The following is a 26,530-nucleotide window of genomic DNA, read 5'->3' on the forward strand; positions in this document are numbered from 1 at the left end:
TTGTGGGAGAAGTGCCGATCTCTACGCAGCAGAGGTATTTCATTTCATTTCAAAGCGATGTGCAACACTTAAAGCCCACAGACACTTCCAGCCCTTTTTTATCTCCTTTCAGCAGGCACGTTCTAGTTCTTTTCATTATAAGCTCTGCAATTACTCCAACCTGGCTGAGGGATTATCCATCCAGTTCATGCTGAAACCTCTCTTTCACATGCACTCTTGCACACTCACACACACACGCACACAGATCCTAAGGGGGGGAAGTTTGAAAAAGCCACTTTCTTCTGACATTGGGAAATCTACTTACCAGATTGCTCCTCCCCGGGTGCACAATAAACACCACCAAATGTCAGGCTGTGGCAGTTTCAAGTTCAAGTTAGATCAGTTAACTTCAGTTTCCTTCTTAGCTATCAGAAAATTTGTACACCTCAGGGAGTGGGGTAGGAATCCTTGCCCTTCTGCGGTTCTGTATGAAGTACCCAGACACAGTCCCTTCTTGAGGGTAAGACATCATTCTTACCATGTGCCAAAAATGGATTTCAGCTGTTGATCACTAACTGTACCTTAAACAGCTCTATACAGCAGAGTTCAAACTATGGTACCACTCGGAGACCCGACAGTGCTTAGAAGTTACAGAATAGCAGCATGGAGCAGCAGGGCTATGACAACAAGGGACAATCTGCAATGGTGTTGTCCTTGTTTGGCCAGCCAGTCTTCCAGTTCTCCCAAATTCTCTCAACTAACAAAATAAAATGCATCTTGCAGAAATTGCCCACAAAGACGCAATTAAAATATCAGGAAGTTCTGCAGCCCTCAGAGGCTGGAGTAAAGATCATTGTTTTCTACAATAACCTAAACGTAAAAGACAGAGGATGACCAAACTGAGGAAAATAACTATTAAATCTGCAGCCAAGGTCATATAAACGCCTGCTGATATGCAACCATGCTGCAGACCTTATAGTACATCAACTTAGAAGAACAGTGTTCAAATGACATTAAGACTCAGAACTTCAACTCAGCAAAGTCTGGGATGTAAACTTTGATTCTCTGCTCCCTCACCACTTCGGCTTTGGGACTGCAGGATGTCTGATACATAGAGCTGCCTGAAATCCAAAACAGCATTCCTAGACTTAGAAGTAGTGCCAAAATTAGTTGTGGATGATTGTGGCTCAGAACTTTTATGACTCTGCAGAGGTAAGTCACACTGTCAGTGTTCCCTGAACAGAGTTGAGTTGTTAACCTGTTTGACTCTTTTGCAATAATAGGTCAAACAGAAACCAGGAGTGTCACCACACGCTCTGAGACACTCTTTAGACCTGATGTAGTCTCTAGGCTCAGTGAAAATACAGGGAGCTGAGCACTCAACACTGCTGCCCATGTGCTTCAGGAACTGCACTAGGTACTCCCCAAGCACCCGCTTCCCCTTCCTCCATAACTCCATCGCCTTTCTTGTCTGCCTTAGCTGTCACCAAAATGATTTAAGCCCTCTGGGCTGCTCTCTGGGGACTCTTGGCCCAGCTCCTTGCAAAATTTCATTGGTGGAAAAAGCGCATCCAGGCAATTAGAAATAATGCAACTGCTTCCCCAGCAAAGTGAAGTTGATGAGAACAGCTTAAAAAATTTCCCATCTGCCAAGTTCCACGTTTAGAGGGTTTTAACAAAGCCAGTTTAGAACTCCTCTAGCCCAGAGATGAAGGACAGCAATTTCCTACTGTGGAATTGGAACAACTCCCCACTAAGGCAGTGGGGGTTATTCAAAACCTGCAGCGGAAGATCTGGGCCCAAACCTGGAATGACCAGGGACTGCTTTACACAGACTTCCCTGATCCAAATGCAGGCCGGCTGCAATTCCTTCCAGTTCTGTAAAAAACAGCATTTTCTTCCCAGACCTCTCTGTCTAGTTCAGAGACATGCAGAATTGTTTCTCATGTCCCTCCTCTTCAGGGCTATTTTTATCTTTTAAACAATGGCAATTTGCAAAAGCCTCAGCTAGAAAGCAAAGATCCAGCCCAGCTATCAGCAAAGGGACTAATCAGCCTGTGTCCCTAAACCGCAATGCAGCATGCACGTAGGCTAGAGAAGCACACCAAAGTCTCTCCCTCAGAAGGCTTACTAGCAAGGCCAGCCCCAGAATTTCTGCAGAACTGGCCTGGAGCCACTGCTAACTGTGCTGACTGTATTCGCGACCATACTCATTTTACCCATCTTCCATCACCAGGGGACTATGCCCCACTGGTGCTCATGTGAGCAAAACCTGTTATCAGGGTCAGAGTGTTTGCGTAGTGCCTCCACTTTAGGATGACTCGATCTTGAAAGCTCCATAAGGTTTTTAGCAACTCCCTTTTCCAGCACCCAGCTACAGCCTCACTGAGGGGAGATGGAGTGGAACGAGAGGAGCAGTGTCCAGCTTTCCTCCTCACCCCAGTCTCCAACTTCCTCCAATTTACAGAATGACCGGTACACCATCAACACATTGCCTTCAGGGAGAAGAGCAGGAGGAAGATGGTACGGATAATCCCTTTGCTAGTGAAATACTGCTCTGGGCCATTGTTTCACCTGGGGTGGGGGTGGACAGGATCTCAGCCCCAGTCCATCATGCTTGGGACTTTGGCAGAAGAGGGTTTAACTTTTCATTGACTAGCATTCCCCAGCCAAGCAGATGTTAAGGGAGACTACAATACACATCCAGCTTCCAAAGGGTTAGCAGAGCAGGCAGGAGAGGAAAGAGATGGATTTGGCTCATAATAGTCAAATTTCAAGGGTCCTTTCTCCACAAAAAATAGGTCTGCAGTCAGAACAGCCAAAAGCCGCAGGGAAGTCAGGGGAAGCGGGGGCTGGTCTGGCTGTTATAAGTGTTTCTGTTGCTCTTCAAAGCTGAATGCTTTTTCAAAGGCCTAGCAATGGATATTGATTTCAGTCTGAGAGTAGCAGCCTTGTTCCCACCCACCCTCCCACCCACCCTGAAGTGACTCTCTCAGCAGGGTGCACTGTGGCTATAAGTCTTCTGCTTAACAGCAAAGCAACACATTCTGGCAACATCTTAAATATATTCATAGGACATCTGTGACTGGGTTTGGAGCGGAACCAAAAAGGGAAAAGGGAAGAGGAGTGAACAGGAAGAGGGGGACAAGGGAGGAAAGGGATGGGAAGGTTTAAAAATGTTAACTGTTCATGAAAGATAAAAGTCATCTTCTGATATAGCAGCACTTTAGCAGTCAGCCGCGCTGAGTAGACCCTGTCTGAGATCAACCGCATGCCAACTTTGTTCCAGAAACAAGTCTGAGAGCCTCTCTCTTCAGCAAGTATTGGTTAGGTGGATAGTTCTTTTGTCCTGGCACTGGCAGATAATTTAAATACTGCAGCTTAAATGAGTCCTGGGAACAAAAAACAGAACAAACCAAACAAACCCCATTTGTACTAAACCTTTTACCGATTTAAAAGAACATCTGATTGACCGGAGTGTTTGAGAAAATGAAGATGGCTGATCTGACAGCTCTGGAGCATCACTGTATATTTGCCAATCAATCAGGATACAGGATGTGCCCTATGACAGAGCATTTTCTTGGGGAAAATGTCACTGTGGACACCCCTCTGCAGAAGCCTGGCAGCTCTTCTACCATTTTTCCAAACTACTAACAGTAATGGCGCATGTACCCACCAAAGTGGGCAATCTTGCTATCTCACTCCACTCATATACATCAAATCCACTCTACAACTGACCCAAATATATGAAATATTATGTCTTCCCCACACTGTGTTAGCCAAGACAAAAGGGTAAGATGATGAGCAAACCATCCAGGCTCTGACACAGACAATTTAACACCCATGCTGTGTTAGAGAGAACGAGGGTTAGGCCCTACCAGTAAATGATTTTGCACATTGATGAAGCTTGATTTAATTTGCCTGGGCTTGTGCCTCAGTGTCTCCTCCTCTAGCCAAACTGTTCTCTTGAATCAGCTTGCTGCAGAGCGAGAATGGTCACTTCAGAGGGACGGAATAAAGCTGATGCTTCTTGGCAAAACTCTCCTGCCTGGAGACAACTGCCCAGGGTCAGGCCATCTGCATCCCCTTGTTAGGCAGCAGCTGCTCTATTCAGTCTGCAGAAACCCTCTTCCTTCTGGACAGCAGCGATAGCTGATTTAATTATTGATGATGATGGACAGAGGAGGAGGAGTTCTTCAGGAGAACTCACAGGCACCACATGCCACAAATCCTAAAATAAAGTCCCTATCCTAAGGTACCAAAACCATTCCTGCCCTTCTACAGGACACTGTAATTACTGTCCTACCAAGATGAGAAATACTGATAGACCCAGCTAGTTATTCCAGTAGCATGCACCTTTGAGCCTCTTTTTAATTTTTTAAATTTTTTCTTTACCTGTGCGAGTGTGAGGTACAGTGTAGTGTTATTTATCTTGAGATGTAGGTGTACGTTCTGGACGGGGAACGAGTGGATTCTGCTTGGGCAGCTGGGTCATTCAGAAAATCCCAGATGAGGATGGTGTCATCATGTGAGCTGCTAACGATCTGGAACTCATCAAACTGAAGTCGAAAGACTCTTCCAGAATGCTCCTAAATGCAAGTGGGAGACACAGCATGTTACTTCACAAACTTGCTGGCACCTGGGATGGAGCCAGGAAAATTAACTTGGGCTTGGATTCTAGTGTTATATGCATTTCTCAGTAAACCTCACATGGCACACTGTGCATCACCAACACAGAGCATAAATTAAACCCTCTTTCAGTGAAAAGGGTATGCTATATCTGAGTACTGGGCTCACAGGAAGTTTACATTACAGTTATCCCATTACTCCTTAAATCCCAATATTAGCCACGCACTATGTGGAACAAACCAAGCTCCCTCCACCACACAATTCAGTCTGGCAAGGTGGATAGGAGCACTGTCTTTCTTGTTCATGGTGAAACTCCTTCCCAAAATCACAGCATCCCCAGATGCAGTAGATTACCGGGGCAGACATGAAAACTTTGCATTCAAGACTTCGCACCACTTCAACTGCTGAAGAGGAAAGAGCTTAATATTGGAGGACTCCAAGGAGCCTGTTGTAAAGGCCAGTGACACAGTAATAATTCCTCTTAAGCAGTTCTAAAAATATGAACTAGAAAGGGCATTCTTTATAGGCAGTTTGCATTCTGCTCTGAGGCTGAGTGGAAACGGCATGACAATTTGGCAAGAGTTCAGACTGTAATTAACAGGAGGTAATGGCAAGATCCTGGATATCAGAGAGCAAATTCAGTATGCTTTCCCTTTTGTGTTGCCTATTTTTTCTTGGTACTTACACTGCTGCAAGAGTGAGCAGTGGCATCCTCAGTCAGAAGGGAACAGAAACAATGCAAGTAGAGTGACCCCTAACTCTTCCGTTAACAAATATTTCTTTTTAGAGCTCACATGCTATAAGAGGTCTAGGGTCAGGAAAAAAACATGCTTTAAAATATTTTAGTACTGCAAGTACAGTTTCTTAAATATTTCGTCAAAAGAGAATTGTTAGCTACTAAGTGGGAAGCCTCTGTCTTATGGCACAGGACTACAAAAATACAGCTCTCTTTGCAAACCACAACAGCTGTTTTAAAGTGAAACTCTGCATTTTTAAATTAAAATTAACTGAAAATACACACACACAAAAGTCAGATTCTATTTTCAAGAGAAATTTAAAAAAAGGTCCAGCCATTGGAACCTTTCTGATCCTCTAACCTTAACTCAAATTTGTCTTAAAAACATTTTATGGGTTTCTGTCTTCCCACCTATTCCAAAGAGAAATGTTCTTCCAAAGCCTGTGTTGTAGCAGTGAAGTAAGTGAAGTTCTTGCTAAAAAATATCACTACAGCAGTCATATTCACCAAGGGACTGCTCACAGAGATGCTGAGAGAGATAAAGGTTCTTCCAAATCCTGTTTCCAAAACTCCCAGTTTTTCCCGGTTTTTCCTAGAAGTTCCACACAGCACCTGCCCTTTGCTGTTGCAGTGGCAATAAGCAGACTGCACACCCTCAGCTGAGGCCACAAGGACTTGAACCTCTTAAGGAAAGCTGAACTTGTGTGCTTATTCTGTGCCTGGAAAGCTTCTGTCAAATACATGTGGCTGCTGTTCCAGCTAACGGAAGACAAAACTGGAAGGGACCTGGCATGCAGCGAGCATTTGTTATCTGTGCACTTTCCTCCTACTGTTTGAAAATTGAACACGAGCAGCAGGAGACTCACGATGTTCATTGTGCAGCCAGGTTTAATTTTGGAGGCCGAGGGAAGAGAAAAAAAAACAACAAACCATGGGTAAGCGGGTATAAGGACGCCCTGTTGTCATAAAGATGAAAAGTCCTAAAAGCACCACATCAGCCTTCCCTGCCCCCCTTCTTCTGGCCCCCTCCAATGCTATCAAATGGGGATTTATGAGTATCCATGTGTTGAGGTTCCTACAGTGTTTCCATCCCACCGCTTCTGATTTATAATACAATTAGCTGGGGCACTTTGGCTGTCCACTGCTGGAAAATGCAGAGGAAATCACACCAGTTAAATTAAGTCTACAGGTTACTAGGCACACATTTGTCTCAGGCTGGAGCAGGAACACTGCTAATACCAAGCCGAAGACTTAGATTCTCAGGATATGTGCTCATGAGCACAGAGTTGTTCCACAGTTTGCAACTGGGTGGCTGATGACAAAGGGTTTTTTTTGGATTTCAGCCATGAAACTATTTGCAGTTCTGTTTGGCTAACTACAAGGTTTTCCAACATAGTACCTGCAGGCATCCAAGGCTCTCACAGACTCTTACTCTGCAGCTTATGGTCCAAATACACGTTTGGAAAAGAGTTAGCATGGCTTAATCATCTACTGCCTGTTAGCTGAGTCACAGTAATCCTCACAGCCTGCACCAAATGTGAAGTAAAATAGTTTAGCAAAATCTACAGCAAAACAGTAGCAATTCAGGTGGCCAATGGGGGTGTGTGCAGAAGGTCAGCTAGTGCAGCTCAACTGGTAACCACACTTCTAGAGAATCAGACGGCCTTGGTGTGATCTTGGTTTAGAGCATAGGCTACAGTCACATGCCACAGCAGGAAAAGGTCTAACACACCAACTCCAACACTGCCCAAATATTTCTTATCTGAAAAATAAATAAATTTAGTCCTTCCTCTTCAAGGAGAATTTGGTACTAGATTGAAATCTTCCTTTATCCCAAGGGCAAGTGCTGTCAGAGCAGCAACAATACAAGTATTTTGGGGTGAATGTGATGGAGGAATGTTTCTAGGAACCTTCCCCACAGACTTGGCTGTACTGCCGTTTTTCTCACAACCTTCCCATATTATTCTAAGACCAGTGCAGAGCCACTGTTAAGCATGACTGTAAATGCTGTTAACGCTCACACAGTGACGTTTTAACCACACCACCATCAGACCTGCGCTAAGTATCAAGGGACAGCATGAGAGTAGCAGTTCCTGTTTAAGGATGATGCAATTTCATTGTCTCTTCCAGTCCTTACCTTCTCTTTTCTTGAACACCCAAAAGCCAGTTAAAAGCAATTACAAGGGTGTTTCTGTTCTTGTTCCTCAAGTTTGGAATGTACTACTTTCCTTTCAGAAATTTCATGTCAAAAATTCAGACAACGTACTACTACATCATTAGGTAAACACAGGTTTAAGTAAACCCACTGGCACATGGATTCCAGTACAGACAAGTCTCAAAAATGGATTTAGTTATTAACTTCAAATCACAGAACAAAACTGTTAAAAAGTGAAGGAAACATCCACAGGTTCTAATTTTTAATGCTTTATAGTTTGCAATATTAAAAAAAGGTTAGAGACCCATAGAAGCCAGACCCCTAGAAATGACTTCTAGATCCTGCAGACTGGGGCTTCTTGGGATTTCATGGCTCAAGATAGTCTTGAACAAGCACACTTTTCTGCCCCCTCCACCACCCCTACCAAAAGCTCTTACCACAAGGGTTCGCAAGCAGAGGGTCCCTGCTGGAGCACGGGGGTCCAAAGCAGCCACAAGATCCCATACTTTAATTTTCCTAGTAGTGAAAAAATAGACAAACACCATGGCTCTGTTGAAGGGAAAAGAGCAAGTGCTCACAGAAAAATATTAACTCTTAGTACAGCTTAGCTAATACACCAGTTCAAGGAAAATTACAGCAGTTGTTCTGCGCTTGAGACTTGGTTCTTGCATTTTCCCTTTGTAAAGCTTAAAGAGCTTAATGGGAGAAAAAAATATGCTGTCAACAAAGTAAACCACCTAAAAAGCAGGTGGTAATATCTAATAGAAACACATGGGAGCACGGACACCTAGTCTGTAACGGCAAATGGTCCAGAAGACATAACGACAGATGGTAAAACTCGTTCTTACCAGTGATTCAGCTAGAAGAGGTTTCAGGTAGAGTTGGTCTGATATTCTTAAAAGCTAAAGAATGGGACCACACACATCAGGTCACACTGACTTACTTCTAAAGATGAAAAAAAGGTATACTTTGTAGCATGGTCCTTGTTTACTGGCCATGAAAAGGTCCTCTTGGTGTGACAGACTGGGAGTCTAGTATTTATAATGAAAATACAGCAAAGTGGGATGTGAGACACTGAGACATAGGAAGATACAAGGTATTGACTACAGTGACAGCCTCACCCATCATATGCCCCGCTGACTATCCTCTTGTTATCAAAGCGTATGCATCTCACCAACTCTTCATGGCCTTCCAGTACTCGTAAACATGCCCCACACTCAATATCCCACAGCCTGAAAGAGAGTAGAAAGAAGCACTAAGAATTTTTGAATATTTGATCATTGCAATGAAACATTTTGTCTTTGCTTGTAGTTAATGGAAACTTGGAAGTAAAGCTCATGATGAAACAACAAAGAACAAACAAACTACATTCATCACTCTTTTCCTGCTGTTAAACGGATGCATGCTTCTCAACATGACCCTGTTATGATACAGTATCACATGGGAAATGAGTCAGAGATCCAAAAATTTTAAGACTGGTTGTGTCTAATATCTATTGCTCTAGTAACAGAGGGCATCTCCCAGTTATCTTCACAGTAAGCCTCATAACTTTATTTTACTGAAGTTGATTTTTCATAAAAGTATCCTGCCTTGATTTTAAGACGTTAAGAGAGGGAGACTTACCAATCCCCTTGTCAGCTTGTTCCAACTGCTAGGATCACCTTCACAGGGCATGCGCCCCCTTCTGTTCCCCTACATGCCTATTTCTGATTTGGAGACTGCCATCAGTCAAATTAAGACACCAATACAGTGTTGAAAGGTACAAGAATTAACAAGCCCTTTTATTTGCCATTTCCCCCACTGAAGGTATGTTAAACATCTAGGCACCTTATACATAAGCTAAAACGGGCACTCTATGTTTACTATTTTGTTATTTTCTTCTTGCTCTCAAATTATTCCTATGCCTCTCTGCTAGCTGTTTCTAATAATCCAATACTATAAAAAAGTTCTGGCACCAAAACCAGTACACATTGTCCCAGTAAGAGACCCAGCAATGTGTTATTTTCTCAACTGTAAATATCCCAGAGTTTTGGGCTTTGTGAAGTATTTTTAGCATGGAGAATAAACATTAATTTTTACACTTACTCATGACCTTGAAAAACACTTAAGAAATGCTTGAAACAGTTATGAAGTAAGCTTATTTGCTTTCCATATTTTGTCAGCTCTTTGACACAACTCCCAATTACCATGGATAAAGAAAGATTATTTGCCTACAAGAACTGAAATTCTTTGACATGTATTGTCTAGAGGTGTTCCACCTCTGGCTAAGACATGCTCTCCTCATACAGTAATCTTTTAATAGCAGTATCTGCTGCAGCTCCCTGACACACAGCTGAAAGAAAGCAGCCACAAAGGTTCTTAAATGCTCATTCAATTAGCATTCAGACTGACATGAACTTCAAAATAGTGAGAAATATGGGTGGTTCAGGGAATTTCTCTGGGTGACACATCTCGAAACAGCACAGCTGCTGAGGGGTCAGGGCGCTTTTCCTTGAGAGACAGACAAAGAAAGAGACAAATTGTCCCCACATATTTTACTCCTGAGGTCCCCCAGGGAATAATCCAGATCCAGTGGATGTGTGCCCAAGGTTGGTGGATAATGATTGCAGCTGTCCTGCCACGACAAGCTGCTCTCACTTTAGACAAGAGAGGAATGAACAGAACTCTTTTGTCACTGTAGAACTGGAAAAGGATTTGTCTATGCACACGTTTGAGGCCAACAAGGAGCAGAAGGTGATTCTTTGATCTGTGAAGTTGATCTTTCAGGAATCTGTGAAGATCATAACAGTTTTCACATGAGTACCAGTACACCAGTCAAGGTCAGAGCAAGCAGCTCCATGGCAAAGGTCAGCCAAAGGCACTCTGGCTGGTCAAAGAGCATTAAGTCTCTCAAGGACTGTACACAGGATGGACAATGCCAGAAATGAACTGGTGCAGAAAGGTTTGAAGAGCAATCTTGTGCCAGGAACTTTTGTGCCATTTGTTTCCATTCCTTGCCATCAATCCTGAGATTGCCAGCAGCTCTGGGAGGCTGCATCACACTAATTCAGGTCTGTATTTTCAGTCCCAGCTTGAGGCTTTACCTGAATCTGAATGGAATTAGATGTTCATGTCCCTAGCCATGTGGGGAATGGGCCTTCACGTACAAAAGGGACAACTGCTATATAAGAGCAGAATCTCCTAGCCGAATAGGTGCCAAGGGTACCTCCCAGATTTAATAACCTTCTCAAATTTCTACTTCTTTAAATAGTCAAAGGACCAAATAGTAGGAGAACTACTCTTAAGGCTTAAGAACTAACTAAAAAAAATTCACTACAAAGCGTATGCAGTCGAAAAAAACCTGCTGCTCTTCCTTCCTATAGCTTTGGGCGAACCTCTGGAAGTAGAGGTAAAGGCTGCAGTTATCTCAGCCTTTAATTCAGTGGAAGTCCTGGCAGAGCTGGAAGATGTACAGAAGGCAGGTGAGCCTAAATCCCCGTATCCTAGAGAGAATGCTCTTGTCTGAAGTCCTGTATCAGATCCCTATGTGTGCACACACTGGAGGCTGAATACACACACGCAAATCAACCACTCTTTTGAAAATTAACTGAAGATTATATAGTCTGATTCTATTTTCTTGCTCTGAATTTTCTCTTTCTTTTCATTTTTTTCTATACCACGCTTGTCTGTAGCAATTAAGAACTTTGGCCCTAGAGGCTAAAATACTGAAGTGATTGGACTAAACTTGAGGGACTTGTTCCTACCAGACAGAAATCCGCACAGTGATAGCGATGCCTATGTAGCTGTCTCCTTTTACGCTGGTGAAATTCTGGCCTAAACCAAAATCTAAATAGCTTTTATACACGGGGTCTTCTTACAGAAGAAAGACACCAATTTCTCAGCAACTTCACACGTCCTCATGTTTGCAGTTGCAAAACTAGACATCACAGAGTCATTTTTCGAAAAAAGTTTCCCAGCAACTGAGGAACAAGGAACTTCAAATCCTGTATCAGGAGGCAGCCTCTACTAAAGGCCAACACACAACATCTGGCATTTTACAGTGGATTAAAATAAAACATACAAAGCACCAAGCTACCCACAAAGATGACTTAGTAACCTGCCCTTTCTTAATCACCCTTCCACTGACTTGTGACCTCTGCTAATGGCTGGGAGAAAATGATGTGACCAGGTAAGTCTTGTGCCTTGCCCACACAGCTGCCAAACTTGACTTCCATTAAGATTCACTGCCAACATTCCTGAAATTCTAGCACAATTATCTGTCAGGTAGGGATTTTGTCCAATGTAAGCACAAAAGTAACTGTATTCATCTTTAGTGCTATCACTATCTTGACATGTATTTTTATTAGCATTGCAAGTCATATTTTAGATCCTTCCCTAACTCCTGTAACGTTTAACTATTTGCCCAACTATTTAACTATAAGACCAAGTTTCACAGTACAATTGCAGGTTATTTTTTTTCTATTTGGAGTGCAGGAGTTCTCACCATGTATAAATCATGTTAATCTTATGCAAAGTCTGTAGCAGTTCTTCACCTGATTAAGAGACAGAAGTTCCAGCTCTCTTGGTCATGCTCTCAGACAGCCCTATGCTAAAATCTGGCACAACGACCTGGTGATGTCAGCCAAAGGACCACCATTTTCCTACGAAATGTGAAGCATGGAGAGGCAGCACGTTGCAAGCAAAGTCCATAGGCAAACAGTAGCATGAATCGTTCCCACTGAGGAGAAATTATTACTGACATGTAAAAGCAAAGGGTTTCTGCTTACACTATCCAGCTTTCAAGTTTTACCAGAAGGCAGAAAAAGCAAAGACAAAGACAAAAGGGAGGTTGCTCTTACTCTTGTTTGCACAACAGAGCTGTTTCCCTATGTCACGTACACTGCTATTCAAGCTTGCTCCATACACCCGAGATTAGTGGGACAACCCTCTGCCAGCAGCTGCAGGATGTAGGGAGAAATCCTGACACGATACCAGGAGGAGTTAAATCTCAGATTGCAGCCAGGGCAGCTGGAGAAGTGCAAAAGGCAGCAAACTGAACTTCATGCTCTAAACCAGCTGTTCCAAACTTAACCAGGTGCCAAGTACCACAAGAAGAGTTTGGCGAGAGCCCAGGAGGATTTCTGCAGAGGATTAAATGCCTCTTACTGCAAATCTGACCCCTTTAACTAGACACATAGCCCAATTAAAATATTGCAAGAGGACATCATAGGAAGTGGTACTTGCCAGCTCCTTCATACACCAGAATTGTCAGAGCAATGCAACTTGTGGATTAGTATGGGACTCTTGAGATAGAGAGGATGAAAGACAACACAGTAAAGCAGGCTTCTAATATCTCTTTCCAGTAGATCCCAATGTTCTATACCAAAGAAAGCATATTTCAAAGACGACAAGGGTACAGAGCATTTGTGTTGCCTAACCTCTGCACATCCCAGGCAATCAGAGACAATGTGCTTGCACAGAACTCTGGAACGGGGAGTGTGTCTCTCACCTGATAGTATTATCTGAAGAGCCGCTCACTACTAGCCTGTCTCTGTACTGCAGACATGCAATGCCTCGTTTGTGGCCATTTAAGGTGCGCACAAATTCGCAGGTACTAGTGTTCCATACCTGTGACAGGAAGTGGGGAGGGAACCACACAGAGACAAAATTATTAAGAAGAGACTAACAAAAGCTGGTATCTGTACGATATACAGGTCCATCCAGAATGCTCTTAATTGAAGATGCCATCATTAACACCAGGAAAATTACCCCTCCAATGACTTGTGACTATAGCCTGCAACTGTTAGAAGCTTGGGTCAGTGTACACAGAGGATCTTTGCCACACCATATGAGAATTAGCTTTCAAAATCAGGCTTTAGCACTCTCGGGCTATGATTTAGGCTACACAGGATCTCAATTTTCCTCAGTTTTAATGCCACAGACATAGCAGAACACTTAAGTGACTCCTATCCACTCACTTTCATGTTTGCCCCCATGCTGCCCTCTGACAACTGTTCGAATGACTGACACTGAAACAGATTATGGAAGTGGTCAAGTCAAAAAATAACACAGAAAAAAAAGCTCTTCTTCAACTGCATCTGTACCTGGGCCTGATTTGCCATACAGCTCTGTAACCAAGTTGTGCAAGCTCAACAGAGGAGGGACGAGTAGAAATGAGCAGCAGGAAGAGCGCTGCTTCTAAAGGAAGATCTGTGTAATAACTGCCAAGGACCATCTTCCCTGTCTGGTCACTGTTCTTAGTTATTAAACACCCCACTGCTGCAAATAACAAGCCCCTGAAACACCTCACCTTTATAGTTCTGTCACCTGATGCTGATACAATGTACTTGTCATCAAAGTCCACTACATTGACGGCAGCTCGGTGCCCTACTAGCACCCTCCTCAGGGTGATGTCTGTGGGTGAAGCCATGTCCCACACAGCAATGGAGCGGTCTTTGGAACATGTCACCATCATGCCATTATTGAAGCGGAGGTGCAGTACTGCTTCGCAGTGGTGAATCAGTGTATTCAGCATCTCGCCTGCGTTCACGTCCCATACCCTGCAGTTTCAAATTTCAAACCAGAGACAACAGAGTTAATAAACTATACAGTGGATTTTCTGCAGAGCAAGACAGGAACAGAGAGAGGTAATTGACTCTCTAGCAATATTAGAGAAGCAAACACCAAAGTTATATCTACATCTATTAAATAGTTTATTAAAAGATGCATGATATAAACCTGTTGATTATGCACATATTGAGACAGTCCAGCAGCCAAAAACCCTGCAATGCAGTTAACACCATAAAAATAGTCCAGCCAGTAAAAAAAGCATTCTTTAATTAAGGGAATTTAGTGCTGAGGAAAGTTATGAGATTGATGGCCTTAAAGACTGATTTTCCTGGTTGTGTCAGCTTACCACACACCCCATTTCCAGTCAATGAGTACTTAATCATGACCTGTGGAGAAGCAAGTTCAGTGACAGGTTTAATTTTTGACCTCTCTCACAGGACTATCAACTCAAAGGATAATTAATACAGAAGCAGAAGACAAGATAATGCTTTTCAAACAAATATAAGTAATTGCCACAAGTTGCACCACGAATTCTATTTACCCTGCAGTGCATCTGGTACACAGCTACATTCCAGGAATGTGCTGAATACCCAAATTAAGACAGAGCATTTATGTCAATTTAATGTTATTGGAACCAACTGTTTCAGCTGAAAGGTAATTTAAGATGAAAGTTAGACAAAGGCTTCATACAGAAATGAAGATTTTAAGCCTTAAAAATGTTTCTTTCAGGCTATTCTGTTGGCAAACTTCTTTTACCCACCATAAAGAGATTTATTTTGGCACTCACACACCTATATCCCAGATACACTATGTGAGAGCAGAAAACGGCTGTATCATCAGGCACATCAGACATTGCAGAAGTTAAAACTTTCCTGTGCCAATAAGGCAAGCAGTAAGAAAAGGCAAGATGTGAGAAAGACTTCTAATGTCTTATTTTCTAAGATATGGAGGCTGAAGTGCATCAACTTATGGACTATAAATGAGAAAGAAAACTGCATTCTGATTACAAAATGCAATGGAGAAAAACCCACAGACTAAAGACCTCAGCCATTAACACGTGAGCAGTTTGCAGACAGGGTTGCCAAACAGAACAGGAGCTGGAGACCTACTGACTTCTTTGGACATGTGCATCCCTGAGATCTCAGAAGCATTAAGAGCCCATCTGTACTGTATATTGGATGAAGCCCCTCTTCCTGGGGAGACCCAAGGATAAAAGTGATGCATCCTACGTGCCTCTGGGGTCTGCACAAACATTTATAGATACAGTGGGAAACAAAGTATTTCTGGGCAAGTAGCCAGTCTCTAATTTGGCCTGCCTGGCCTGATATGGAAGACAATAGTGCTTGGTACAGAAATCAGCCTCTGCTTTTGTGATCTGTTTAGCACAGTGCAGTTTCCACACTGTCTCCGGGCAGGCAGTGTTGCTGAAATTCTGGATTCTTACTAATGATAGGACCCCAAAATCTAGCAGCACCACAAGACTGCATGCGTCACATGCCAGGAACTAAATTTAATGGTTATTAGCTTAACAGTGGTAGTTTACATGCAAGCATGGTGATAACCATGAGGAGCTTGCAGCCATAAGAACACATGCTAATAGCTTCAGAAAAGGCCACTGACACAGCTTTTTGGTGTCTGTACGTTCACTGCACGGCATTGTTTGTACTCTGACAAGAAGAAAATATATAACAACATGGAGAAGACAGACTTGTTCCTTCACATCCAAGTTCGTATTGCAATTCACTAACTCATATGTGCCTGTATTTACACTGAAGGTCTTAGGCTCTCTGGGATCCTGTAACATGTCTAGTGGACTTCACATCTGCACAACATGCACCACAAGTGCTAACTTGAGGTGTCCAGCCTTTTGCTGGAGACTGGACGGAAAGCAAGGTTAGAAAGACTGAATGAAAAGAAACATCATGCTGAAATTTAAAGTCACAGGAGATCTAGTCATACATCTTTTGTCAAAATTAAGTGACAATGGATGACTAAATCTTCAAACTTGCTTTGAAAACTACAACCAACTTTTCTTAAAAGTTATTCTCAGGGAGAATTTAAAACATACTCAGGGAGTGTCAAAACATGCAAAACCTGGGTGAAATGCCAGATGGCCTTCCTAAGTCATCTTGACCTTGAGTGGCCTTTGCTTAGGTTCTCATTTCTCCTTGACAGCCATTTGCATGGACATCTGATAAACAAGGACAGTACACTCCTGAACAAATATGCTGAACTACTTCACAGAACCGACTGAACAGCACACATTTAAGAAAAGGTCATTTCAGCAGCTAAGCAAGGCTAAAATCTTAGAGGCAAACAGAAAGCTCCAAATCATGAGCACAGACCTGACTGTTGAGTCCGAAGATCCAGTAATGATCACTCGTTCATCGTACTGGAGGCACAGGACAGAACCCGTGTGACCGGTGAGAATTCGCTTGCATTCCAATGTATTCTTATCCCAGATCTAAGACAGCAAACATTCAAGACCAGACAGCTCAGTAAGATTTTAATCTTTCAGCACTTACTGGTTTGACTGGTCTGTTTTTTACTACAACACATCATCCATAGTGCAGTTAGAACACCTTTAGTGGCATCTGTAGAGTCTTCTACAGGCTCTTTGGTGCAACACATTAACATCTTTGATATTACTGGCTTTACTATGAACATTGATTTTACCCTTCTCATCAGGGTACAGGGCACAGTAATTACATCGCCTGTAATTACTGATGGACAAACACTCTGCTAGCAAAGTCTGTGTAAGAAAACAGGGTCTCTCTTGCCAGATAAAAGAGGCATACATGCTGTGCAGGTGTGAAGTGGGGGAAGGAGAAGGCTAGGTTACTAACCAGAGATAGAGTAGGTGTCACTGAAATTAGGACACTATTATTTATGGCATAGACACTGCATGCCATTAGTATGCCCTTTTGGAGCATTCTTACCTTAATAGTATTGTCTCGTAGGCCACTTACTATCTTCTGATCATCATACTGTAAACAATAAACCCCTTTGCTTGTCTCACTTCGGCAGTGGATCCTCTGTAAACTGTGCCTTCCACACCGCCAGTTTGACTCTATTGTCTTGAGGAGAGACAGGAGACAAAAGAGAGGTAAAAAAGCACAGAACTATCTCCCCATTTTTTGGTTGTTTGAGAAGACAACAGATACTTTTCTTCACGCTTTTTCCTGCAGTCAGGCCCGTGCAATGACATAACTGCCTTCTAGAAGTAGTAACACAAATAACAAAACCAATTAAATGGACACAAGCCTGGAAAAAATATCGTGGCTGAACTTGTCTGTGTTATCTGGAATGGTGAGGGAAAAGTGACCTAAAAGCTTTTTTTCTGTCTCTAACCTTTAACCCCTGTGACTCAACAACTAAACAACTGAAGACAAAGTCTCATTGGAGCTCTAAGGAAGTGCTTGTACAAACTTGTCACAACAGTGCCTGAGCACCGCTTTTGCCATTAGGAAGCTAGCAGAACATGGCATTTTGCTCACACTAGATAGATACAAGGCAACCATCCTCACTTGCTTCCTGCTTCCCTGGGTCTTAGGATTGCAGTCTTTAGCAATGCACTTTCTCCTTACAGAGCCCCGTAACATCTTATTAGGTCTCATCTGCACTTGGTAGAGTAAACTACTGTGGAACAGAGAAAATCAAGATGGTATGGTGTTGCTGTGACATCTGACGTGCAAGGTGTAGAGACTCCACCTGCAAACAGCTCACTGAACAACCCAACTCACCCTCTGTCTAAAGGAGCAGCAAAGCTTGGGACCTTATATAACTATCCCAGATCTACAAACTCTGGACAAAGATGGATGCGTCAGGTTTAATCATTTAATCAGAAATATTTAATCAGAATGAAATGTTCTCAGAATTTCAACGTCATGAATAAATCAGGGAGAATTAAAAAGCCCAAACAACATCACCGCATCTGGAAGCTGTTTCTTACCTCTATGTCCTGTATAATTTTGGGATAAAGTGCTCTGTAGAAGGAGTTGGGTGGTGCAGTCCCATCAGGAGGTTTATTTTTAAATAGATATTGTCCCCTGGAAGACAAAGAACACTCCCATTGAACACAAATCATGTTTCAGCATTTTGGAGAAAGGTCCTCCTGGCATTTCACAAATGGGTAATCACTGTTGAAAAGCACAGACAGATTCATATTCAAACTTAATTTACTCAGTAAGACGGGGTGGTTCCTTGTTTGTTCGCCCTGCAACATGTCAGTGTTGCATTTTGACATTGAAATACTCATGAAAAATCTGTGCCTACTCACTCGGGGAAGGGAAATATATTATCTATTACGGACATGAGTCCATTCAACTCAACAGGAGATGAGAACGGTTCATGCCCGCAATACACATACCCATATCAGAGGTCACCTTTATTTTAAAGTGTACAAATAGAATGAAAGAAGCCAAGGTACCCTCAAACTCACTGTTCATTCAAGGCTAGCTTTTATCTGCATTAGCAGGAACATATCAGTTTTGGTATGTGGACATTTTACTACCACTACTATATTTTGGTAAGCAACACTTCATCTGTGGGGCCTCCCTCAATTCAACACTGATTTGGAATACTCATGTCCCAAGCTAGGTTTTTGCTACAAAAAAAATCTGTAAACGGCAATCACTACCTACTGTGTAAAAAACTTTAATTTCTCATCCTGAAGTTAAGAAGCCACCATACACGGTGTGGAAGCTAGTAAACCCCACCATGGGCGTACTAACTGCTGTTCTGCCTGGCAACATGCCTCACAAAACGGAGAGAGGCACAAATGCCTCCGAGTGTAATCCTGGCATCAGAGGCACAGAGTTTACACTGGGCCAGCTCTCCACTTCTCCCTCCCCTGCTCCATTATGGCATAATTAATTGTTCAATACTTCCTTTCACATTTCTTTCTTGTCCCTTCCATACAGCATACCTTGAAATTAATTTGAGAGACTACATTAGCTGCCCTGATGTACTTGAACTAGGGAAATCACAACAATGAACTGAAACTTTTAGGTTAGAAGGCAGTAGCAAATTATAGGACCGAACAAACAAAATAACAAATGCTTAAGATAAGAACTTCTGATGATTCTTTAAATAAAGTACTTTAAGTACGACTTGAGAGAAAGGTGCTTTCCACTTTGGACAGAGCAGTCATCTGAGTCTTCAAATACAGTGACCAGCAGCCACTCATATGGGGACAAACACATGTGAAGAAGTGACACATGGATGCAGCAAAACCACTAACTAGATGGTTGCCTATTTACTGTGACCCAGTCTGGAAGTACATACAAGAAAATTAAAATTACTGGCCCAGGGAGACAAAAAAATCCTTTGGAGATACAAAGAATACCTCGGATACATCCTAGAAGACTTGGGGTAGGTCTACAACAATCTGTATACAAGCCTATGTGCCTGAAAACCTGTCTATTGTTTCCAACTTTACTAGCTGATCTAATACAAGGTTGTGCTGCTACCTATAAGCCCTGTCTTGCTGCATGTACAGTCAGCTGTTTACAGCTCAGCTGAAGGATTGCTTGGAATTTCCACGGCATCCCAGTGGCTGTAGTGCTGTGGCTCTGGGATAAAAGGAACTATTGTTTGCAGGTTTTGATGACTGGCCAATTCAATCAAGTATTCAGATGGACACAATTGTGCCCAGATTTTGGGCTTCTGTTTTTTATTTCTCTAAATCTGTGTAACCCTTACTGCTTCCTGACAAGCTGTAAGTGAAAGCTACCGTGCTGCGGGACTGGGTGTTTCTGTTATAAACCACGAGCTGAGAACGCTGAAATCAGACAGCCCCCATGCGAAGTGAGGAGCTGTAAGCAAACACCACCAGTCATCTATCATTCTGAACTGTCCAGTTAGTCACTTCCTTGTGCCATGCACAGTGATAGCGTTGATTACAAGCTATAAAGCTCTATCTGGCAGAAATGCAATTACACTGGATATTTCTTGTCTGCCTCTCTTAACAACCCCACCATGCCTGCAGTTGTATCTTTTAGAGCTAATCAGAGGACAATCTGAAAGACAGGGCACAGCTTGCTCCTGTTGTGTCAAAGCAACCTCCAGGACACAGTGTAAACCTGAAGAAGAGGTGCAGTAACAGGGTGTGACTGTCCTTTGAGATGAGAAGCAGGATTTTGCAACTCTTTTTTAGAAATGTCATGTGTCTGTATGACTGGTAATTGATGCTAATGTTACTTCTAAAATCTGGAGGGAGCAACTTGAGAACTATTAGCTATGACCTCTGACGAGATGTAGAAAACAGGTAAAGTTCCACAGAACAGGAAAAAGACAAATGTAACTCTTGTATTTTAAAAAAGGGGAAGAAGGTCCACCAAGGAAACTGGGGACCATCCAACTCGACTTTGACAGCTTAGCAGTTCTAGAGCACACGGTCAATCAATGAGCGCCTAGAAGATGACATGGTGACAAACAACAGGCAGCACTGATCAATCAGAATACACCATGTCAAACTGACCTAATTTCTTCTCCCGGGCTATTCTCATGACTTCACAAGAGAAGTATGATCTTGGAAGAGCTCAGGGTGGACACACAAATGGCTGGAAAGGACATTTTACCGATGGCGCACTGTCAAACAGGATGGCAATTGGGATCTTGTATGGAGTCTGTCCTAGATGTGTCATTATTGAGCATTTTCATTAATGACAAAGAATGGGACAGGGAGTGCATTTACTACCTGGCCAATGACACTAAAGCTGGGAGAAGCTACAAGCACTTTGGAGGACAAGATTAAACTCATAATGCTCCCGACAAAATGGAGAAATACCAAGCAATAAATAGAATCTAACTCAATAAGGACAAGTGCCAAGTTCACCACTGAGTAACAATGTAAGTATACAACATAAGGAATAATCACCAAGTAGAACTTCCACAGAAAGGGTAATTTATTTGATAACAGTATTATATCACTGTTTAAAACAAAAGCTGATGTTCTACTGGAAAGCGTAAAATGGAGAGTCCTCCACATGGCATGGAAAGCAATGCTTCCCACACCACCAAACTCTGGTGATGCCTTGGCAGAATTAAGACACCCGGCTGATGACACCATCCTCCAAGAATGCAGCAGAGTAATTGGCGAGGGTCTAAACAGAGAAAACCAACAAAGACAACAGGGCAAGACAACACAGGATTATGGTTGGTTAGTGCATCCAAAATGGAGGAAACATGATCATCTTCCAACATGGAAAAGATTATTGCAAAAAGGAGAACAAGAAACTGTCATGTGTGTCCATGTGGGCTAAATATAACATGCTGAACTGTAGCTAGGAAGAGAGTCTAGATTTTAGGAAAAGCTTTCTAACACTGAAGTTAGTGAAACAGTGGAATTCCTTGCCCAGGCAAGGCCTGGGGAATCGCCATCTGTGAAGGTTTTTAAGAACAAGTTAGACAAACATCTAGGATGACTTAAGAGAAACATAGCTCCGCCTTTGCGAAACAGGAGGCACTAAATAACCTCTCACGGTCCCCTTCGGACTTACGGTGACCTCAACAATACAGAGCAAAAACAGAAGTGCTGGAGAGAACAAGGGACTAAAGGGAATGCAGAAGTTACCACTGCCATGCTTGTGTTTATTTTACACTCTTTATAAACATTACACTATTGGAAGAAGATCAAAATAGTATTTATTTTTAAAGGATCTTTCATAATCCTGATTTACTTGCTTTTACTTCCTGAGACAAACAGTATAACAAAATTCACCATAAAACAGGAGTCTTTGTTTGCAACTCTGTATCTTTTTAATAGCAACCAAAATGCCTGAGCTGTCACTTTTATCTTGTTTATGAAATATTCATACCCAGCTTCCTTTCTGCCAACATCCTAGGGACACCCTTGGAAAAGAAAATTATGTATTAAAGGACGTACCCCAGAGAGGGAAAGTTCTAATGAAATGTTAACAGAGCAGCTTCAAACTTGAGTGAGACCCACATTGTAGTAAGGCTATTCCAGATGATTATTAACTAATCTATCTGCATTTCTAAAGTCCCCTATTCTCCGTGGTACCTACCCTCAGCTTCCAGTTTGAAAATTAAACAGATATCTAATAGTGAAAATCTGCTGAGGAAAACAAACAGACCTATCAGGAAACAACTAATTCATAGCACATGCTGCCCCACTGCCACTCCTAAAAAAGCTCTTCTGCTCTGAACTGCTGACTAGTTTAGTGTTCCCCTGGGGCATACACAGCTTCTTAATTCGAACTGAATGACAGCTGGGCTTAAAAATCTCAGCCTGTATATCTCACTTGTCACAGTGGGATAAGAGCATGATCAGATGAGGAAGGTGAGGAAAAAGCCCCCACATTGCCTGCATAGCCAAATGATGCCCTACCTCCCCAACCCGCAAATTTTGATTTAAGCAACTGTCAGGTTTGGAACCAACATGATGTTTCAGGGTGCTAAATAACCCTCTTCAAACACAGTTTGAAACACACAGCACCTACTGGCCTGAATGGGGCCAAAAGAAGTAAAGATGCAGTTTCCTCACCATCCTCTCCTCTCTGACAACCCCCTCCACAGGGAGTCTGTCCTGACCATTCTCTCGATGAGCTTCTTCCACAGCATGCCATCTGACGTCACCCGGTACCATTCCTTGCAGACCAGCTCAGCAGCACACAACGATTTGGCATCCAGGTATGACAGAATGTTCTCAGCAATGTGATCCAATCCTCGCGCTGAGGTAGGAAAAAAAAAATTATTTGCTGGGGAGACACAGATAGTTTAAAACAACTCCCCTTTTAGTACAAAGATACCCTCTCTTTCCATCTCCTCTTCTGCATGCAGAGCTGGACCAAATGCACAGAAGAGCATTTGCGGCTAAGTTCAGGAGTGAACAGCGTTCTCCAACTTCCTTTGGATATAACACAACAAGTCATTAAAAATAATAAAGAATCCAAGAAGTCATTCCAATCTATTTCGATGGGTTTTAGCACTAGGGGGATATTCTATGGATGGCATTTCCAACTCAGCAACGCAGCCCCCAAAATCTCTCTATATTAGGACCATTTCTCATCTCACTGCTACAGCTGTTCTCATGTTCCAACGGCTCAAAAGCTGTTTTTGCTAAAGCAGTAGCTTTTAAATGTAATGAAGAAAAAAATATATATTCCCAATGTGTGCCCTGAAGGGTAGTGGTACCTTTAGACATGGGGGAGGGAAAGATATGCAGATGCACAGGGAAGTCGAGAGGGAAGGAAAGGCTGTGTAAGGAGAAAGTGAAGCAGGTTTACTAGTTTCATTTGTTTTAGTGGGTGGAGGAAAAAACATGCACCAAGATGGTATAATTTGCAAATATTTTCCGGTGAATACCAGGACTGGCTTTGTTTCAACATGGCTGGAGTGAAATGTAAAAGCAATTGCCTGGTTAGCACCAAGCAGCCCAATGTAACATCTGTGTAGCTGGGGGCCAGGGAAGGTTATGCTACATTTCTTAACTGTATGGATGTATATAGTAAAAATGTGCCCTTACCCACTCAAATTTAATCACCAGCAAGACTTCAAGAAAATAAGATGCCTATTAAATGAGATGTTACATAAATACAGCTTCTCTTGGAGGTTGTTTAATTCACAAGTGAGACACACCATCAAGAGATTATCTCACTTCACAGGTAGAATTCCAGAGGCTTTATGAAAGTTGTAGTTTAGACATCATCATCCCTCAGGCATAATGGTCAGACCAACCGAAAAAGGAAGCACGGCAGATTGGTATTACATGCATCTTTTCCCGGTTCACATTTGGGACAGAGTTAAATACATCTTCTCTTGCTTTTAAAACAATGGCCTCAAAGACCAGGCCCTGCTCGTGACAGGGAAAGAAAAAGCAGCAAGTGCATTTTTACAGTCATATGTCTGTGCTTCAGCAAACCAAAATTGGGTGCAATCAGCTGATTCTGATTAGAGTTCATGAGATGCAAAAGGCCCAACCTTTGTTTTTGTTAACTGAAATATCTCAAAATTATCTCCCAATGCATGAAAACAAGAAAATTCAGCATGGCTCCTCCTGATCCTTTCAAACATCCTAAATTTATAATACATTTTGGATAAGACACTCTGCCCAGCATTTTATGCTTCCATTCATATGTACAAAAAGCATGTGAATGATACCATGCACAACCAGAGAGTGCAGAAAGAGGTTTGACATTTCTTATCTTTATAGATGCAAAATTAAATGTCAACCTGCAAAATAAAAGCATCAGCAGCCTTTATTATGTATTTAATCTGAAAAGATATATAGAGCCACTATGTAAAATTATTTAAAAAAATAAAGAAAAAAGAGTGTTAGTAAGTTTAGATTGACTCTACAGCAATTCGTGGAAAGAGGGATACGATGTTTTAGTGAACTGGAATTTGCAGGAATTCTGCAATTTGGTAGGGCAGATATGGACATTGTGTCCCCCTGCTTCCCCACCCTGACACCTGCAGTCCTGAGCTCTCTCCACTTGGTGGAAATGGCATATTTGCTTTCCCAGTCCGTGTTGCTTCCAGACCCACCAGGATGTTTACAAATGCCTGCCTATGTAGTATCCACACCAGTGGCTTTATGTCAGCAGTGTCACAGCAAGAAATTATTTTATACAGGCAACAATCAGTGGCTTTAGCAAGCAGGGCTACATTGCATAAACTGGGCACAGTAATCTTTACCCACAAGTCTGCCTCTGACCCACCTGCCCCTTCCGGATCATCGGTAGCTGCACTTTAGATCTTGCTGCAATACAGTGTTGTAACTACTTCCATGACTGTAAGTCATCCTTTGCCATTGATTCTAGATCCTTGGCAGAGAAGGATACTAATGTTTTGGCATCTCCTCCTCACATTTATAAGTGGATAGGAAGAGCTATTTTGGCCTGGCCGCAAACTTAGTTTTATTATTTTGTTTCTTTGGAACAGCACAACTCACTGAGACATATAACTAACAATGCATGGCTCCCTTAAAAAAGAGAAATCTCTGCTCACAAAAGTTTTCACTAAATCGATGTGAAACATGATTAGCCCTCCATACCAACAAGAATGTTTCAGTTATTTCACACATGAAACCCTTAGAAAAATTACTTTCCTCATAAAAAATGTTAAACAGCTTGGAAATGCTGAGCAGAGACCTTATTTTTCAGAAACAGAACAAAGTTTGTTAAGTACACAGTTAAGCTGCATTTTCAAACAACCTTAATTCTGTTCAAAGTACTGGGAAATGTTCTGAGCCAATTTTACTCTATATTAGTAAAATGTGCTCATGATCTAAAACTACCTTTAATTCTGGTCATTCTTTGGGACAGTGCTAGGAGGACAGAGATAAGATGCCTCATGATTTTGAAGTAGCTTTATTGTTTTATCTACTCAAGGGGGAGAGCAGGAAAGAGAATGAAGGAATAAACTCTTTCCTAGGCAGTTTCTTACCTTCCCCATTCCAATTCCCCTCATTAGAAACCTGCCTATACTCAGGACATCCTCATCAGACTGCAGAGTCTGCGCCAGTGTAATTCATTGCCATTAATTTTCTCCCTTAGAGCTATATTCACTAGGACATTAGCACTTTGCAAATATGCAAATTGATGCACATACATTATTTAAGCACACAGTTCCCACAACTGTTCAAATACTCACATATTAGCTGCCTGATTCCTACCTGTTCTGCATTCTGAGATAGTAAAATTAGCTGCTTCCTGGGTAACTGTGGAAGGACTACTAACAAATATGGTATGGCTAGGAAATTTTGAATGCCTCTGAAAATATTTAGAACATTTGCCCAATATTTTCAGGAAAAGGCCTACAGGATGAAATTAAGCAAGTGCAAATGAGATGTGTTGGCTTGCTTTGATGGAGTTTTGTGAAGAAAGGCCTGGAAAAACTGTATGTAACTATATGTATACTTCCACTTTAGAAGTGGGGAAACCAATGCACTTTCAAAATACTCGCTATTTTTCTGAAACAGAACAGCTCCACCAGTTATAAAGCTGCTCTAAGTACATGAGATTATTGCCACTGGACTACTAAAAACAATCATAAAGCAGGTACTTAGCATAACTAAGATTTTTTTTTTAAAAAATGGTACAACAGCCATTTGATTACTGGGCACAATGAGCTTAAAAATCCAGTGAGTGTACGTATTTAACTTCACAGCAAAACTCCTCCAGTGCCTTTATGCTTTGCACAATTCACAGTCAAATATGCATTTTTTCCATCTTTTAACCCTAGATCTTAAATTCCGTGTTGAGAATGCCCTTCTGAAGAGCGATCAAATGACTGGATTGAACAAATTATCGGAGTTCAGCAGTTTTCCAAAGGTATTCACAGAAGAAACGTTGGGCAAGAAACTCCCCTATTCAACTAGCTATTGAGAGACAACACCTGTAGCACTTCTTGCTCAGGTCCATCCCAAATCCCGTCTATGCCATAGGAATGCTAATCTATTATCTATCTATCTATCTATCTATCTATCTATCTATCTATCTATCTATCTATCTATC

At 42.1% G+C, this 26,530-nt stretch overlaps 1 protein-coding gene across 6 annotated transcripts in view; it reads right to left on the reverse strand.

Moving 5' to 3' along the window:
* Positions 1–2,935: 2,935 nt before the first annotated feature.
* The window catches only part of BTRC (beta-transducin repeat containing E3 ubiquitin protein ligase), a 119,094-nt gene continuing 95,499 nt past the window's right edge, over positions 2,936–26,530 (reverse strand). For all 6 annotated transcript variants that reach the window (XM_064464013.1, XM_064464012.1, XM_064464009.1 and 3 more), the window contains 10 exons: positions 22,558–22,744; positions 18,001–18,097; positions 16,988–17,125; positions 16,394–16,512; positions 13,789–14,038; positions 12,988–13,106; positions 8,621–8,731; positions 7,937–8,015; positions 4,375–4,568; positions 2,936–3,371 (listed from right to left, as the gene is read on the reverse strand). In XM_064464013.1, the coding sequence (XP_064320083.1) occupies positions 4,407–4,568; positions 7,937–8,015; positions 8,621–8,731; positions 12,988–13,106; positions 13,789–14,038; positions 16,394–16,512; positions 16,988–17,125; positions 18,001–18,097; positions 22,558–22,744 (1,262 nt within the window). In that variant the 3' untranslated portion in view covers positions 2,936–3,371; positions 4,375–4,406. The remainder of the gene's footprint in view (positions 3,372–4,374; positions 4,569–7,936; positions 8,016–8,620; positions 8,732–12,987; positions 13,107–13,788; positions 14,039–16,393; positions 16,513–16,987; positions 17,126–18,000; positions 18,098–22,557; positions 22,745–26,530) is intronic.

Source organism: Phalacrocorax carbo, chromosome 12 (assembly GCF_963921805.1).
Source record: "Phalacrocorax carbo chromosome 12, bPhaCar2.1, whole genome shotgun sequence".
Classification (NCBI taxonomy): Eukaryota; Metazoa; Chordata; class Aves; order Suliformes; family Phalacrocoracidae; genus Phalacrocorax; species Phalacrocorax carbo.